The sequence below is a fragment of the Leptodactylus fuscus genome, chromosome 10, assembly GCF_031893055.1.
Source record: "Leptodactylus fuscus isolate aLepFus1 chromosome 10, aLepFus1.hap2, whole genome shotgun sequence".
In the NCBI taxonomy this organism is placed as follows: Eukaryota; Metazoa; Chordata; class Amphibia; order Anura; family Leptodactylidae; genus Leptodactylus; species Leptodactylus fuscus.
Window position 1 is genome coordinate 60,928,040 of NC_134274.1, and position 17,573 is coordinate 60,945,612.

The following is a 17,573-nucleotide window of genomic DNA, read 5'->3' on the forward strand; positions in this document are numbered from 1 at the left end:
GTTTCTCAGCTATGGACGGTCGTTTCGGTCTGGTTGGACCTCGTCAGCGCAGTGTAGAGAGAACTGACTTGGTAGAGGTGAGAGGCTGAGAGACCAGATTATGGGGATAATGTCCATCCTTTTGGAGAGACCACCTATTAGGTGTGTGGAGACTTATACAGCCACAGTTGCTCCACTGCAAGGGATTATGGGAGGAATATGCAAATATGTCTCCCAAGATGTAAATAGGGAGACAGTGCCTCTGTTATGCTGTCCTCTATAGGAAGCACCCTGAACATCATGCCCGACTTTCCCAGAAGCCTTTACTGCATAATGTGGGTTTTATACCAAGACAGTTTCTCAGCTACTGACGGCCGTTTCGGTCTGGTTGGACCTCGTCATCACAGTTTAGAGAGAACTGACTTGGTATAAGTGAGAGGCTGAGAGACCCGGCTATGGGCATAATGTCCATCCGCATGGAGAGACCACCTATTAGGTGGTCCTATAGAGGGCAGCATAACAGAGGCACTGTCTTCCTATTTACATCTTGTAAAAGAAAAAAGAGAGACAGCACCGCGCTGTATATAGTGTAGTAAGTGAGTGAAGTGAGAATAAAATCCAGTTTAATGGTTATTCTCACCTGGCCGGGTTGTGAAGGATCACAACCATCATATAGGTTTTGGAACCGTTTACTAGGGGGTTCCTCCCTGGGGGTAGTGTGAGCTGCAACGTCCAATCACCAAGGTGTGAGGATATGAAGTCAGGGACCATCAACAAGGACTGCGCTTTACCCGTAGGATTTTTGAAGAACTGTAATTTTATTGAGATTCACACACGACGCGTTTCGGGTCACATGACCCTTTTTCAAGTGTATAAGAACTGTTAAAACATAAGATTAATAAAATATACCAAAACACGGTTATATAAAAAAATATCATGGGTCAAGAATATAAAGAATTCTTTCAATCTGTACTCCCAGCTTTGGTTTGTTTGTTATTTCCTGAGATAGCTCTCCATCTAGTATCCTGATGGTTGTATATAGATAGTTGTATATATTCTCTAAACTAAGCCTTCTATGTAAGCAACAATGTATCTGGTAAGTGGTAGATTATAGTTAGTAGAGGTCTAGAGTAAATATTAGCCCTCTTCTCAAAGTGTCCTGGGTAATGACTCCTCTTTTTACATTTACAATTATGTGAGTTACAGAGTAATAGTAAGTAAGTCCGGAGACCATTAGCTTACCTCCTTCTTCCGGATGGAGAAATGTCAGCCACTCCAAGGTAAGCACATTTAATTCATTGGTGGGAGTGGTTTCAGTGCTTCCTGCACTGATGGAGTGGCGGACGGGCATTGTAATGCACGTGCAGCCGCTACCGGGATACTAGATGGAGATCTATCATAGGAAATAACAAACAAACCAAAGCTGGGAGTACAGATTGAAAGAATCCTACTAATATTATAAGTGTGAAAGTTTGTGTGTTTGGATGTTTGTGAGTTTGGATGTTTGTTCCTCAATCACGCTAAAACGCCTGGATGGATTTGCGTGCAATTTTCCACAAACATAGTTTTCCCTTGGGATTGAGTCACAGGCTACTTTTCGTGCCACTAAACAACATGGCTTCCTAGCAGGAGACTCACAAAAGCAGGACTCCTAGCCCCAGCTATAGACTCACACACCCTGCCTGGCATTTCCTGCCTCAACCTGCCTGCACACTCCTTACTGTCACCTCAGGAGTAGCCCTCACTCTACTCACATTTACATATAGCTTTCCACTATATAACAGATCACATTGTCTGTATCACTACATACACAATATAACACATCACATTGTCTGTATCACTACATACACAATATAACACATCACATTGTCTGTATCACTACAACACATCACATTGTCTGTATCACTACTACACACTCACACATTTCCTGCATCAACCTGCCTGCACACTCCTTACTGTCACCTCAGGAGTAGCCCTCACTCTACTCACTCACATTTACATATAGCTTTCCACTATATAACACATCACATTGTCTGTATCACTACATACACAATACAACACATCACATTGTCTGTATCACTACATACACAATATAACACATCACATTGTCTGTATCACTACATACACAATATAACACATCACATCACATTTGCTAGCCCACCAAACTTTTTAAAGCACTTTTAAAGTTTCACACGTCTGTGTCTGCCCAATTCTCAAATCACCGCAGACGAAGTCGCGGGTAAAAGCTAGTTCTTTATATTCTTGACCCATGATATTTTTTTTTATATAACAGTGTTTTGGTATACTTATGTTTTAACAGTTCTTATACACTTGAAAAAAGGTCATGTGACCCGAAACATCTCGTGTGTGAATCTCAATAAAATTACAGTTCTTCAAAAATCCTACGGGTAAAGCGCAGTCCTTGTTGATGGTCCCTGACTTCATATCCTATTTACATCTTGGGAGACAGATTTGCTTATTCCTCCAATAATCCCTTGCAGTGGAGCAACTATGGCTGTATAAATCTCCACACACCTAATAGGTGGTCTCTCCATAAGGATGGACATTATCCCCATATACCAAAAGTAGTTAATGGTCAACATGATCTCTACTTCCTGATCTGTAATGTGGTTGTGGTTGTCTGAGAAAATATAATGACTATTATATAAGATTAGAATTAGAATCTGCAATCCAGCTCAGAGAACAGGAATGTGTCATCTATTTGTCCAGGTTGTGGTGGATACTCCTATGGATCACAATTTTTCAGACTGGCTGTATGTAGTATGATTTACTAGTGTGAGCAAATGAAAGGATCACTAAACGCTATACACAAGTATATCTGAAATGTTCCCTCTAAGTTGTAAGCAGTGACTTTCTCTGGTTTGTTTAAGTAGACACATCCATGGTTTGTTGTGATATCAACAGGGAGTGGCAAGTTAACCAAAAGAGGAAATGCCACATTCCTGCTTACCAGAGCTTGACATTCACTCCTTAGGGCTAGTTCACACGTGAACTGCCCGCGCGGGTTTTGACACAGAGAGAGACGCGGCGAGCCGCGTCTCTCTCTTGTCAAAACCCGCCCACCGCGACCATCGCTGTCGCGGCTTAACCCTCTGCTGTCGGCTCAAATGAATGAGCCGACATAGGAGGGAGCTGCCGGGGGCGGAAGCCGCGCGGCTGAGCCTGCGCGGCTTCCGCCTGAAGAAAGGACATGTCCTTTCTTTTCTCCGCTAGCAGCAGCTCGCCGCTAGCGGAGAACAGAAGCCCGGCGGTTTCCATAGACCACCATTATAAGGGGAGGTTTTGGACGCGAAATCCGCTGTCAAAAACCTCCCCTTATACTCACGTGTGAACTAGCCCTTAAAGAGATTCTGTCACTAGGAAACTTGATATCACACCAGCCACAGTACACTGTAGGGTACATTATACTGAGCACCACCATACCTTAGATAATCCAATAGATGCACCACCACTATAATGTCCAAATGTATTACTATGCAGTCTTTATGAGACAACCCCTTCAAAAATGCAGGTGCACACAATGGGAGAAATTTAATTTACTTCTATGACAGAAAACTGGCGTATATAGGAATAGTCAGATCTTTGGCCAGAGAGGCACCAACTGTGCTCCCTATTACTGCGTTCACTATATTCACTTTCTGAATATTTGGCCTTTTTACTGTTGCCTTAGCCTTTATTTCTTTTCTTTTTCTTGGGGGGACAGAAGTGGATAGAAAGGGGCAGAGACTCCTTGGCACAACAAATTACATATAGGAATTCTATGCCAACCCCTGACTGGTGTAGATTTCCATTCTGCGCCCAGGACTGTGCCTGATTTAGTAAGCAGCTGAAGCTTCTTATTAATTCAGCCATAGTTGGCACTAGTCAGAGACTTCATTAAAGACTGATGTATAGAATGCCAATCTTAATAAATCCCCCACTATATCAACCACAAAGTTGCTGCCAAATTAAATGCCTCAATTCTGGCACATTATGGAAGGGTCTCTGCGTGGTGCAGCATAGAGAGAATCCCATATACTGTAACAGAACATCTCAGCGTAATTGAACTGAATATGACCAACCTGGCTGGGATACCACAGCTGCTGTGATGTGGGAGACCCAGTTTACAGGGTTCCTTGGTGCTCCGAACTGGGTCATGGTGTTTCTGTTGCAGAGACCTGTGTGAACACAATACACAGTTGCTGTAAGCATCCTGTCTTCCAGGATAACTTCCATTGCTTATATCAGGGGATATAAATCTACATTGTTCATGTGATGGACACCCAGCTACAGGAAAGGTTACTGCTACAGTAATTACCAGAGCTCTGTTTCACTGCATTTACAGATGGATGATTTTTATAAAAAAAATTTTAATCCTAAAAAGTCAGTTTCCAATTTTAAAGAAAAACTATGCCAGAAATTTGAGGCTGATCTTCTAATCCTGACACGAGCTTGCGGTTTGCGCCACCATTGATCCATATGATGACTTCTGAAACAAAAAAATCTGAAGCACTCCAGTTACCCCGTGTTTTTTCAGTTGTTAAAGGGATTGTCCAAGGAGTTTATTTAAATTGACTTACTTAATGCAGCGATGATAATTATGATAGATCAGGGGGTTCCACTTCATGTCCCCCAGATCATGTGATTAGAAGCCGTTCTCTGACCCCCAGTTGCTCCTTACCTGAACTCTCAGGTAATTACTTACCTGTGCTATATAAAAAAAAAAAAAACTTGCAAGTCTTCAGTAGGTACCTTTTTTAATGGCTAACTCACAATGATGACAGAATATGACGTTTCGAAGCTTACTCTGGGCTTCTTCTTCAGATATATCTAAAAACACTTTCTGCAGGCTGCATATTTATGCACAACTGGACACATAGGGATAGGATTACAGGAGGGAGGGGGGAAGAGGCTTATTACTATATACATATAAAAACAAATAATCAATTCACAGTTCCCAGGTTCTTTATCTTTATGGCTGTCTTAGTTCAGTGATTTGTATAGAATGACATGAACCCATGTGATGTATTCATTCCATTATCTAGAGTCTTAAATAGGGTCAGTGTTTTTAGATATATCTGAAGAAGCCCAGAGTAAGCTTCGAAACGTCATATTCTGTCATCATTAAAGGTATCACCTACTGAAGACTTGCAAGTTTGTTTGTTTGTTTTTTTTTTTATATTTCATAACCACTGGCTAACACGGTACGAGAACAAACATTTTCCTTGCCTATGCTAGGGAGGTTGACTGACAAATGAAATCCAGACCCCATAGCACAGGAAATTTAATTTGAATCCAGTCTAGTACATACATACACACACAGTTATGATTTATCTAGTCTGCCACGGAGTTTGCCATTGAGCTTACATGTATAGTGGGGGATACTGTGTGATTTAGTATATGACTCTCAGTCTATAACAGCGGTTCCCAACCTGTGGGTCGCACCTGGGGACAGAGATGGGGGACATGAATCTGGGGACAGAGATGGAGGGGACATGAATCTGGGGACAGAGATGGGGGACATGAATCTGGGGACAGAGATGGGGGGGACATGAATCTGGGGACAGAGATGGGGGACATGAATCTGGGGACAGAGATGGGGGACATGAATCTGGGGACAGAGATGGAGGGGACAAGAAACTGGGGGCAGATGAAGAGGTTATATGTAACTGGGGGAGAGATGGAGGGGGGGGCATATAATTTACGGGTGACTGTAGGAGGTTGGGTATGGGTTGTAGCAAAATTAAGGCCCGTTCACACAGGCACAGAGGGGGCAGATTATGGTGCAGATTATGGTGCAAAATCCACGTCATAATCCACCCTCTCACAATGGAGGTCTATTTAGACCGCCAGGCTGACGCTCACGGAAAAAAAAGTGGGCTGCCCTTTCTTCAGGTGGATTCCACAGCTCGATGACCTGTGGTGTCCGCCTGGCGGTAGCAACCTCCCGAGTCGTCCCATTAATTTGAGCCGACTCCGGGGGGAAGCCGCGACAATCGTGGCAAGCGTGTTTTGACCCGAGAGTGACGCGGCTCCCCGCGTCACTCTCAGTGCCTAAATCCGCTATAGATCCACTATACCGCCCCCTGTGTGAACTAGCCCTTACAGTTATGAAGTAGCCACCAAAATTATTTTTTGGTTTGGGGTCACCGCAACATGAGGAACTGTATTGCGGGGTCACGGCATTAGAAAGGTTGAGAACCACTGGTCTATAAAAACACCTGGGCTGTGTGTGAACCTAAAAGCAGAGATTCCCTCACTACAATATATTTGGCTACCACTATTCCTGCCATATATAGGGGTCACTTTTTGAGCCTAATCTTTTAGTGTAGGTTGATATACCACACTACTCTTTTTAATTCCCAGGGGCCGTCCTTTCCAGCCCTTTATATTTTAAGCTAAATTAATAAAAGTTATGTTTTATACAATCTTGTTTTGGGGGGCACTTCTTTTGTGAAATATTTCAATTTAGTAGTCCCAGATCCAGTGTTAATGACTTACCTAATGCAGCGATGATAATTATGACAAATCAGGGGGTTCCACTTGATGTCCCCAGGTCATGTGATCAGAAGCCACTCTCTGACCCCCAGTTGCTCCTTCCCTGGACTCTCAGGTAATTACTTAACTGTGCTAGGGAGGTTGGCTGACAAATGAAATCCAGACCCCATAGCACAGGAAATTTAATTACCCATCAGACTGGGGAAGGAGCAATTGGGAATAGGAGCGCTGTTTCTGATCACGTGACCTGGGGTTCATAAAGAGGCTGGAACCACCTTTCCCCCCTAGTCCATCATCACCCTCCGTCGGATCAGATATTCCCTTATGCAGACACCAAAGGAAAAGTAAATGACGTGCCAGTTGCCTAGCATATCAAACTCTGTGACACACATCTGTCTTTTTAAGTAGAATTGCCACAAACCTGTTATTTCAGAACCTAGAATACCCTTTTGAACTTTAGCTATAATATTTTACTCGGCATTTATAATACTATGTTCATGCTTAGAGCTATTCTGGTAATAAATTCCCAAATGACCTATTCACTAGAGAAGTGATAACTGGTAGCTTGGCAGGGGTCTAACTGCTGGGACCCACACCGATCAGGAGAGCCCTGCCAAAGAGAAGCTGACTGCAGGACCTGGCACTAATGGAAATGGCTAAGTACTGCATTCAACTTCTCTTTGGCAGTCCCATATAGCTGAATCGATTGTCAGTGAGTGTGCAACACAAGGTCCCGAGTGCAAACAGATGCACATGGGACCCTGTTCTTTGCAGTCACACTTTTTCACTCTCGCCATTATTCCATATCCACTGCACATGGGGTGACTGAGGATGACTTGATGAGCAATTCCTATATTCTTCTATATCAGTAGTCAGCAGACAAAAGGCACAATGTATGATTTATATTCTGTGAATGGGCCAGGCAGTACTTGCTCTGCACATTCACCGTATAAAGATCCTTTTTTTTCTCTTGAGCCCAGGGAGAAGCTTTAGGGAATTTGATATTCCTGTTGAGAATCCATTACTGAAATCTCTCACTGTTACAGGAAGCAGGTCACAAGACTTTGCTAACAGTTTGGTTGCAAATATTTGACCATTTTGTGTCTACAGCTCCTGTGAATCTCCATGGTTACAGACTGCGTGTAGTCTGATCGTGCAGTCATGTGTTACTCTTTTCTATAGGATCAACATTCCTTCCTAACCTTCAGACAGTACAAGAGAAGACAGATGAAATAGGGAAATGCATGACTGAAGCAGGGATGTGGCTAAAAGGAGTGCAGGGGTAGCAGACACACATGGGCCCTGGTGCCTCAAGGGGCTGGTGAACCCCTAAGCTACATACAGTGCTATGAAAAAGTTTGGGCACCCCTATTAATCTTAATCATTTTTAGTTCTAAATATTTTGGTGTTTGCAGCAGCCATTTCAGTTTGATATATCTAATAACTGATGGACACAGTAATATTTCAGGATTGAAATGAGGTTTATTGTACTAACAGAAAATGCGCAATATGCATTAAACCAAAATTTGACCGGTGCAAAAGTATGGGCACCTCAACAGAAAAGTGACATTAATATTTAGTAGATCCTCTTTTTGCAGAGATAACAGCCTCTAGTCGCTTCCTGTAGCTTTTAATCAGTTCCTGGATCCTGGATGAAGGTATTTTGGACCATTTCTTTCTACAGAACAATTCAAGTTCAGGTAAGTTTGATGGTCGCCGAACATGGACAGCCCGCTCTCAAATGATCTGAAAACAAAGATTGTTCAACATAGTTGTTCAGGGGAAGGATACAAAAAGTTGTCTCAGAGATTTAACCTGTCAGTTTCCACTGTGAGGAACATAGTAAGGAAATGGTAGACCACAGGGACAGTTCTTGTTAAGCCCAGAAGTGGCAGGCCAAGAAAAATATCATAAAGGCAGAGAAGAAGAATGGTGAGAACAGTCAAGGACAATCCACAGACCACCTCCAAAGAGCTGCAGCATCATCTTGCTGCAGATGGTGTCACTGTGCATCGGTAACAATACAGCGCACTTTGCACAAGGAGAAGCTGTCAGGGAGAGTGATGAGAAAGAATCCGTTTCTGCACGTACGCCACAAATAGAGTTGCCTGAGGTATGCAAAAGCACATTTGGAGAAGCCAACTTCATTTTGGAAACAAAGATTGAGTTGTTTGGTTGTAAAAAAAGGCGTTATGCATGGCGTCCAAAAAGAAACAGCATTCCAAGAAAAACACTTGCTACCCACTGTAAAATTTGGTGGAGGTTCCATCATGCTTTGGGGCTGTGTGGCCAATGCCGGCACCGGGAATCTTGTTAAAGTTGAGAGTCGCATGGATTCCACTCAGTATCAGCAGATTCTTGAGAATAATGTTCAAGAATCAGTGACGAAGTTGAAGTTACGCCGGGGATGGATATTTCAGCAAGACAATGATCCAAAACACCGCTCCAAATCCTCAGGCATTCATGCAGAGGAACAAGTACAAAGTTCTGGAATGGCCATCCCAGTCCCCAGACCTGAATATCATTGAACATCTGTGGGATGATTTGAAGCGGGCTGTCCATGCTCGGCGACCATCTAACTTAACTGAACTTGAATTGTTTGTCCAAAATACCTTTATCCAGGATCCAGGAACTGATTAAAAGCTACAGGAAGCGACTAGAGGCTGTTATCTTTGCAAAAGGAGGATCTACTAAATATTAATGTCACTTTTCTGTTGAGGTGCCCATACTTTGGTTTATTTTGGTTTAATGCATATTGCGCATTTTTTGTTAGTACAATAAACCTCATTTCAATCCTGAAATATTACTGTGTCCATCAGTTATTAGATATATCAAACTGAAATGGCTGCTGCAAACACCAAAATATTTAGAACTAAAAATGATTAAGATTAATAGGGGTGCCCAAACTTTTTCATAGGACTGTATAAGCAGACGTAAGTGTTATAAACAGAAGCCATTCATTTCAATGGGAAGTAATGCCATTTTTTCAACTAGCACAAAAAGAAGCACCTGGAAGGCAGAAAAGATCGCGCAGGATGCTTCTAATATCCGCACTTGTTTCTCACTGAAATGAATGGGAGTTGGAATTTTTGCAGCGGATTCCTGCACAGAAATTCTGTCATGTGAACTTATCCTTACAGATTTGTTCTGAAGCCAAGAATTTTCACCACATCAAAGAACACACATACTTGTTCTGAAACATTATTTACATTCAGAGGTCAAGAACCTACAGACAGTTCTCCTCCAAGGTTGTGAAGAAGACACGAATAAGCAATCCTGTTACTCCAAACCAATGTGCTATTTGTGTAATATTTTCTACTGAAGGCCCTGAAGACTCACCTATTCAGGAAGGCCTACAACCTCCAATAACACTACTGTCACCACATCACTATCTGAACAGCCTCTCCCCTCAACTTCTGTCTCTATCCCTCTTCCATCATAGATCCATCATCATCTTCCTTTGAGGGCAGGGCCCTCTATCCCTCTGTGCCAGCTGGTCATTGTTAGTATTATATTTGTCTGTATATTTCGTGTACCATATGTAAACCCTCAAATGTACAGCACCATGGAATTAATGGTGCTATATAAATAAATAAACTGCTCTTTGCAAAAAAAAAAAAAAAAACACTCAAAAAACTGCGGCAAAACACTGCTAGCATTTTCTTTTCCCTCCCATTCATTCAATAATACAATAAGTCACATATAAAGTGTATGGGTATGCTTGGCTACTTTCCAAACTTCTGAGGAAGTGAATGGACCTGACTGAGCATGTCTGGCCACCTCTCTACTCTGTGCTCATGAGATGGGGATTACATATATGTTCCACCTATAGCACCATAGTGAAAGCCTATACTTTGGATATTCCATAAATGTTCCAGATGGGTATGCAATGAAAATATTTGCCTGCCACCATGCTGTATTTTGAGAAAAATATTATTATAAAAGCGATATTAATAACAGTAAAAATTAAATTTTATTTAAATGGCACATATAAACACAGTCTATTCTATCTATCTATCTATCTATCTATCTATCTATCTATATATTAATGTTTATCATGCAGTATATTATAAACTTAATTATGCCGTATATACTGTATATGCAGTCTATTCTCTATATATAGTTTATTATACAGTATATTACATATTTATTATACAGTCTATTCTCTAGTTTATGCACTATATCATACACATTGATTATTACAGTCAATTCTCTATAGTTTATTATGCAGTATATTACATATTTATTATACAGTCTATTCTCTAGTTTATTATGCAGTATAGTACATACATATTATACAGTGTATTTTCTAATTTATTGTGCAGTATATTGCACGTATTGCTTATTATACTGTCTATTTTCTATATATAATTTATTATGCGCAGTATATTACATATTATACAGTGTATTCTCTATAATTTATTGTGCAGTATATGATACGTATTGCTTGTACTATCTATTTTCTATACATAATTTATTATGCAGTATATTACATATTATACAGTCTATTCTCTATATAAAATGTATTATGCACAGTATATTACATATTATACAGTGTATTTTCTATATATAATTTATTATGCAGTATATTACATACATATTATACAGTCTATACTCTCTATATAATTTATTATGCGCAGTATATTACATATTATACAGTGTATTCTCTATAGTTTACTATTCAGTATATTACATACATAGTTCTTATTATATACAGTCTATTACACATATTGCTTATTATACAGTATATTCTATATATATAGATTATTATGCACTATACTATATACACAGTCAGTGCATTATCTGAGGTTTCCCATAAAATACCCTTCTATATTACTGGTCCTCCTATTTTGGGGTGCATTTGTATAACATAATATTGTAGATTGGGATTATTTTTATCTATCAATCTCCCATATAAAATATAGGAGCGCCGAGGGATTAGCCATAATGACAAGTAAAAGCACTTCCATGCTGCTATATGCCCGGTTCTGCTGCACCCTATACACCCCTGAGCTATATGAAGATGCCGCTCACCTCAAGCAGTACATACAAGACGTCCGCCACCTTCCTCTGCTGAATGGGCGTCCGCCCAGCAGCTGTGTCATGTGCGCATGCTCAGATTATCTTTCCCTAAACTTCGCAGCAGTTTAGCTCATCTTGGAGAATAGCACACTTACGCAGTAGACGGAGAGTTGTGTGGTTGTAATGAAGCCTGGCTGCACTAACGGAGCAAGTCTTTGGGCTGCTGTCCAATGTACTGAATATAAGACTAATTCATAGCTTGTGGGTGTTATGATAAATAGTTTATCTTCTGACAGCTGTCTTATTGATCTTGCAGAATGATATTTTGGTCTGGGCTTACCATTAGCAGTTATACAGTATTAATGGGGTTGTATTTGCAATGGATTCTATATGATACAGGGACCTAGCTTTTGTCTCCTGTTATTTGTTCTACTTCCACAGACATAACAATATAGATCTATATAGTGCTCCAGGGACCAATATGTAAATGAGACTTTTCCTGTACCGCCCACTAAGAGCTACAGTTAAGTTGTAACTCCAATTCTTCTTCTGTTTTTTTGCTATTGTGTCTGGGATTGTGAATATTTTTGCAATATACTTAACCTATATAACTTCCTTTAATAGAAAGCAGGCTATAACGTTCCTGCTAGCAATGCTCTAAACATTACCATAGAGTCTCTGTCCATACACCTGTAGCCTTGCCAAAGGTTATGGTCACTTCAAATGGCTGTATCTCTGGTTTTATACAACCTAGATTCCTAGCTTTCATATGCTGCCAAGACTGCAGTATTAACAAAAAAAAAACAAAAAACTGAGATATCCCTAGTAACAGCTCACTTTGTACTGTATACATGTATACATGTATGACCGTATACAGTATGTATAACTTTTGAACTGTATATGAGGTGCCAGAGTTGCGTTTTTCTTTTTGTAGGAAGAAGTTGGACTTATGTCTGAACTAGTAGAGTACACGCGGCTTTGCTCGCGGAAAATATGTTAAATTGTTGGTTATGCTAGCTAAAGTCAAATTTTCAGTGTCACACTGTAATTGACATTTTCAGAGTGCTACAGTAAATCTTTTTTTTCCACTTAAACATACCTTCCAACTTTTGAAGTACAATAAGAGGGACAAAATGTGTGGCGCACTTTGCGCGACGTGGCAAATTTAGCCCCTTCCACTTTTTGACTCCGCCCATTCTCCCATTCATTTTTCGTGTGCCCCCACACAGTATAATCCTCCAACAGTTACCCGTAAATTATATGCCCCCTCTATCTCAATCACCCAGTTTCATGACCTCCCCTCCATCTGCCCCCCTAGTTTCATGACCTCCCCTCCATCTGCCCCCACTTTCATGTCCCCCACTCCATCTGTCCCAGTTTCATGTCCCACTCCATCTCTGTCCCCAGTTTCATGTCCCCCATCTCTGCCCCCAGTTTCATGTCCCCCATCTCTGACCACAGTTTCAAGCCCCCCTTTCATCTCTTCCCACAGTTTCATTCCCCCTCCATCTCTGCTCCAGTTTCATGTCCCCCCCTCCATCTCTGCCCCAGTTTCCTGTCCCCCTTCCATCTCTGCCCTAGTTTTATGCTCCCTCCATCTCTGCCCCAGTTTCATGTCCCCCCCTCCATCTCTGCCCCCAGTTTCATGTCCCGCCCTCCATCTCTGCCCCAGTTTCATGTCGTTTTTCCCACTCCTTCCTTTGCCCCTAGTTTCATGGGCCCCCTTCATTATGTTCCCCCTCAATGTTTAACACAAAACAACACTGATACTCACCTTTCCCTCACTACCCGCAGCTCTCTCCGCAGTCCCACTTACAGAGTTGTAGGCGTGATGTGAGTGACGTCATCACATTGCGCCCACACATCCAGGAGCCAGATCGCAGCGTTAAAGCTGAGTTGTGACAGCTCCTGTTTTACTCGCCTATGTATTCAACTCCGGACACAGTTGAGTTAAAACCGGGACATACCGTACCTCCCGTTGACCAGGACTGCGGGACAGGACCCCAAATCCGGGAATATCCCGCAGAATCTGGGACTTTTGGGAGGCATGCTTAAAATTTTTACTTATTTTGCCATTTTACTAATTTTAACAACTTTATTTTTCATTTCAACATTTTTATTGATTTTACATATTCAATACATATTATGTAGTACAACTATATTTTAAACTATTTTTTATCAAAAATTTAAATTTATGCACCTTACACAAACATCTAAAATATTTACACCCAATTAACAACATAATGCAACCCTCCCCCCTCCCTCCAGTGTAATCTATAAGTCGTTCACGGACAAAAGAGTAAAATTGGTTTACAATTACTCAACTATCTATTGTAGTGCTTCAGTGATGAAAGCTTCCTGTATAATAAGCAATACTGACAATCTTGCTATTAGGCAGTTTTCACCTGACCAATATTGCTGCTCAGTATGGCTGATTGCACACTACAGTAACACTACAGTCTACAGGCCGTGGATTCTACAGCTCTGTAGACTTCTATGGAGCCTGCAAAATTCACAGCTTTGTGCACAAAGAAGTCTATGGAACTGCCAAATCCATGGCCTGGAGGCCCGTGAAAAATACTGCAGTGTGCAAGCAGCCACTAAGGATACCAGACAGGTATTATCAGTACATGCAAGCGTGTACATGTGTGTGATCCATGTGTATGTATGCGTGTGTGCATGCACGTGTGTGTGTGTGTATATGTATGTGCGTGCACACGTGTGCATGCATGTGATCCATGTTTATGTATGCGTGTGTGCATGCACGTGTGTGGTCCATGTATATGTATGCGTGTGTGTGTCTTTGTGGGTGTGTGCACACGTGTGATCCATTTGTAGTATGCATGTGTGCATGAATGTGTGTGGTCCATGTATATGTGTGTATATGCACGTGTGATCCATGTGTTTCTGCGTGCACAGAGCAAGTGTCCATGTGTGCGGTAGTTGTGTGTGAGTATGTATGTGCTCTGTTCGTCCGTGTGTGTAGTGTGCATCCATCTGAGTGTCTTTGCGTGCGTGTGTGGTCCGTGCGTGTGTGGTATTTGTGGGGTGGTGTTTGTGTTGTGGTATTTGATGTGTTGTTGTGCTTGTGGGTTGGTGTATGTGTGCGGTCTGTGTGATGTTTATATGGTGTTTGTGAAATGATTGTGTGTTGTGTGTGGTGGTTCGGCCCCTTTAGCACCACTCTTTGGTGCCGTCGCATCCCTGTCAGTCACAACTGTTGTTTTCCCCTCAGCGCATTCACTTTCACTTAATTTAGGGGCCCCAATGTCATGACGGGGGACGCTAGCGAGATATAACGTGCGCAGTATTCTGCTCCTGTGGGTGGAGAGGGAGCGTGCCAAATTTCAGCCTAATCGGGCAAGAACTGTGGATTTGTATGGAGCAGACTACTACAGAATTTGAGTTTTATATATATAGATTATTATCTGGTCAACCTTTAAGGTTAATGTTCTGAAGCTATAAATGTGCTTTTCGGAAGAAGAACCTGGCCCTTATACTTGTATATTTGTTAGATGTACTGTATAGTTTCAGATTTTATATGGTTGTTTGGTAGCGCTTCTTAAGTGTTGAAGACGTGTTTGCCTCTATTGATAGTAACAACATGGCAGCAGTGATGTCACCCTGGACACCGTAGTACTAGAGGCCGTAATGCAGGGTTTATAGCAGAGGGAGCCCAGTAAGGTCAGTGTATACACTGCCTGTGCACCATGACATCAGTAGGTCTAGTTATGGATTCAATAAGACTTCTGGGCTCCACCTAAGATACGGTTACGCAGAGACCAGTGAGAGAATGTAGTAGAGATGGTTCCTATGTACTACAATTAACCAGGGAGGTATTGCCAGTTGATATTGTGTGCTGCAATGGGACCAAAGAGACTGCCAGCAGGTAGGGCCTTCCTGCAAGTGACTAGGAGAACTGACTGAGTACTATTGATGTATGATCCTTCAGTGGTAATCTCCTATCATCCCCTAATCAGTTCACCATCAAGTGTGGAAACCACCAAACTTGTGCCTTCTTGGAGAGAGTATAGCCACCAAACCTGAAAACGTTATATACTTTGTGGTAACGCAACTTTCTCACTCTGTGGCTACAGAGTCTCTTTTCTGCAGCGCCATGTCACTGTCAGACTCCTTGCCTTCACCAACACTACTCCTGCCACGTTCTTATCACAGATTGATAGTATTATTGTATACCTGTGGCTCTTCACAGTTTCTATAAACTTATTGTACGACTTATTTTCCATTGAATGAGTGATAGGTGTTCTATAGGAGACATTTGCAAAAATCCTTGAAGGGCCTGCGACATAACTAAGATTAACAATCATCAATAATTCCCCCCATATAGAGTTATTTCAGCGGAACACTTTGTATTGTACAGTATATGTTCCTATACCATGTAACCATAGTTTAATTGGCAATTATACTAAGTTTTATTGAAGTCCTAGAGTCTGGGCGAGCTATGCTGTACTAGTATAGCTTAGGGTTTATCTACTTTATTTGGTGAATTAGGCATAAAGATATTCAAGTGAGCCCATATGGTGCTCAATAATTCTGCCAACATACAAACAAGGTCACTCTATGGAATTGGTGAGACAGGCTGATCCTGCTAATAACTACGTCTACGCCTTTCCTACTCTGCTTTCGCCCCATGATCAGTCATAAAACCATATTTTATATATTGCTAATTTAATAAACACTGGTGATTTGTTAATTTCTATAGATTAGCTAAATTAACAGTACAAAAATGAGATTACTGATTCAGATACTGTTCGCTGTTTTTGTTTTTTTTTAAACCCTAATCCATAAAAAACGGCTAATTTTCGTCTATAAATAGAATTTTTCTGAGAAAACCCAGAGACGAGATATTTAGAATGTATTACATATTGCTACCCAATATAAAGCAAATGTGTAGGTGTGTAGATGGGAATCCGAGCTTGTTGCCATAGTAACAAGACGTGTAGAGCGAGCTGACTTTAAAGTTCTGGGGATATGAAAAAAACAAACATATTTTTCCATTAGAACAGCCATCTGTAGACTTCTCTATTTGAAATTTGCCAATTGTAGATATTTTAGGTAGCGTTTGACTTGTTAGTAATGGTTTTTGCTTTGCAATTCCGCTTATTTTCATAAGATCAATAACTGGCTTAGCTGGACAATAGTGATTCCTCCCAAACCCTATCCCAACATGCATTCTGGGCTCATATGAGTGTGCATGTGTTCTTAATGGTGAGAGTGGAATAAGCTGCTGTTAAGACACTTCTTCGTAGAAGATTTTCTCCTATGAGAACAAAGCATTGTCTGCCACAGGAGACCCCCATATACACAATAGGACACACAGTCCTACAAAACTCAACAGATTCAGCTGACTTTGCTTTTACATGTATGAATATCTTTCAACATGTCCCGTTCTCAACAGACCACCTGTTTCTCTTGCAGATCTGCTTCAATAAGTGCTGTTTTTGTTAAGCCACAAATATGAAATCCAAAGTGATATATCACAAAGAACAACCATGAGGTAATATAGGAATTGTGGAGGAGAATCAATGTATGTAGAAACATAAAATAGGTACAGGTAGCGCTTCCCACGTCACTCATTTTATTTGTCCAAGTACAATCAGCTCACACAGTAGGGACAGCAAGAGCTGAAACATGTCGTGTATGCAAAAATCATCTGCAAAATTCTACCCTCTCTCTGGAAGCGACAGCTAAACAAGAAGGTTCTGTACATAAGCTTACACTAACATGGCCACGTATAATGCTTAGCACCACTCCAAGTAGTATAAAATACCGCCATTTAACCGTGGAGCACACAGTGTTTGTTTTCTTTTTGGATCAGTTCCAGCATTAAAGGGAGTCTATCATTGGGAAAAGTGGTTTTGAGCTAAACACAAGTCTGAATAGCCTCTAATAAGGCTATTCTACTACTACCCTTACTTTTTATGTAGTCCCCACCGTTTCTTTTTAACACGCTTTATTTATTTATTTATGCTATTCTTTATGCGTTCCCCAGGGCCTACGAGCATCCCCTGCGTCATCCCTTTAATACTGCCCCTCCACTGTTTCTGCTCCAT

General features: G+C 41.3%; 1 protein-coding gene across 3 annotated transcripts in view; it reads right to left on the minus strand.

Annotated features, from left to right (window-relative positions):
- The window catches only part of RUFY2 (RUN and FYVE domain containing 2), a 38,839-nt gene extending 34,702 nt beyond the window's left edge, over positions 1–4,137 (minus strand). For all 3 annotated transcript variants that reach the window (XM_075258353.1, XM_075258352.1, XM_075258351.1), the window contains exon 1: positions 4,062–4,137. In XM_075258353.1, coding sequence (XP_075114454.1) covers positions 4,062–4,137 — 76 coding nt within the window. The remainder of the gene's footprint in view (positions 1–4,061) is intronic.
- Positions 4,138–17,573: the final 13,436 nt, after the last annotated feature.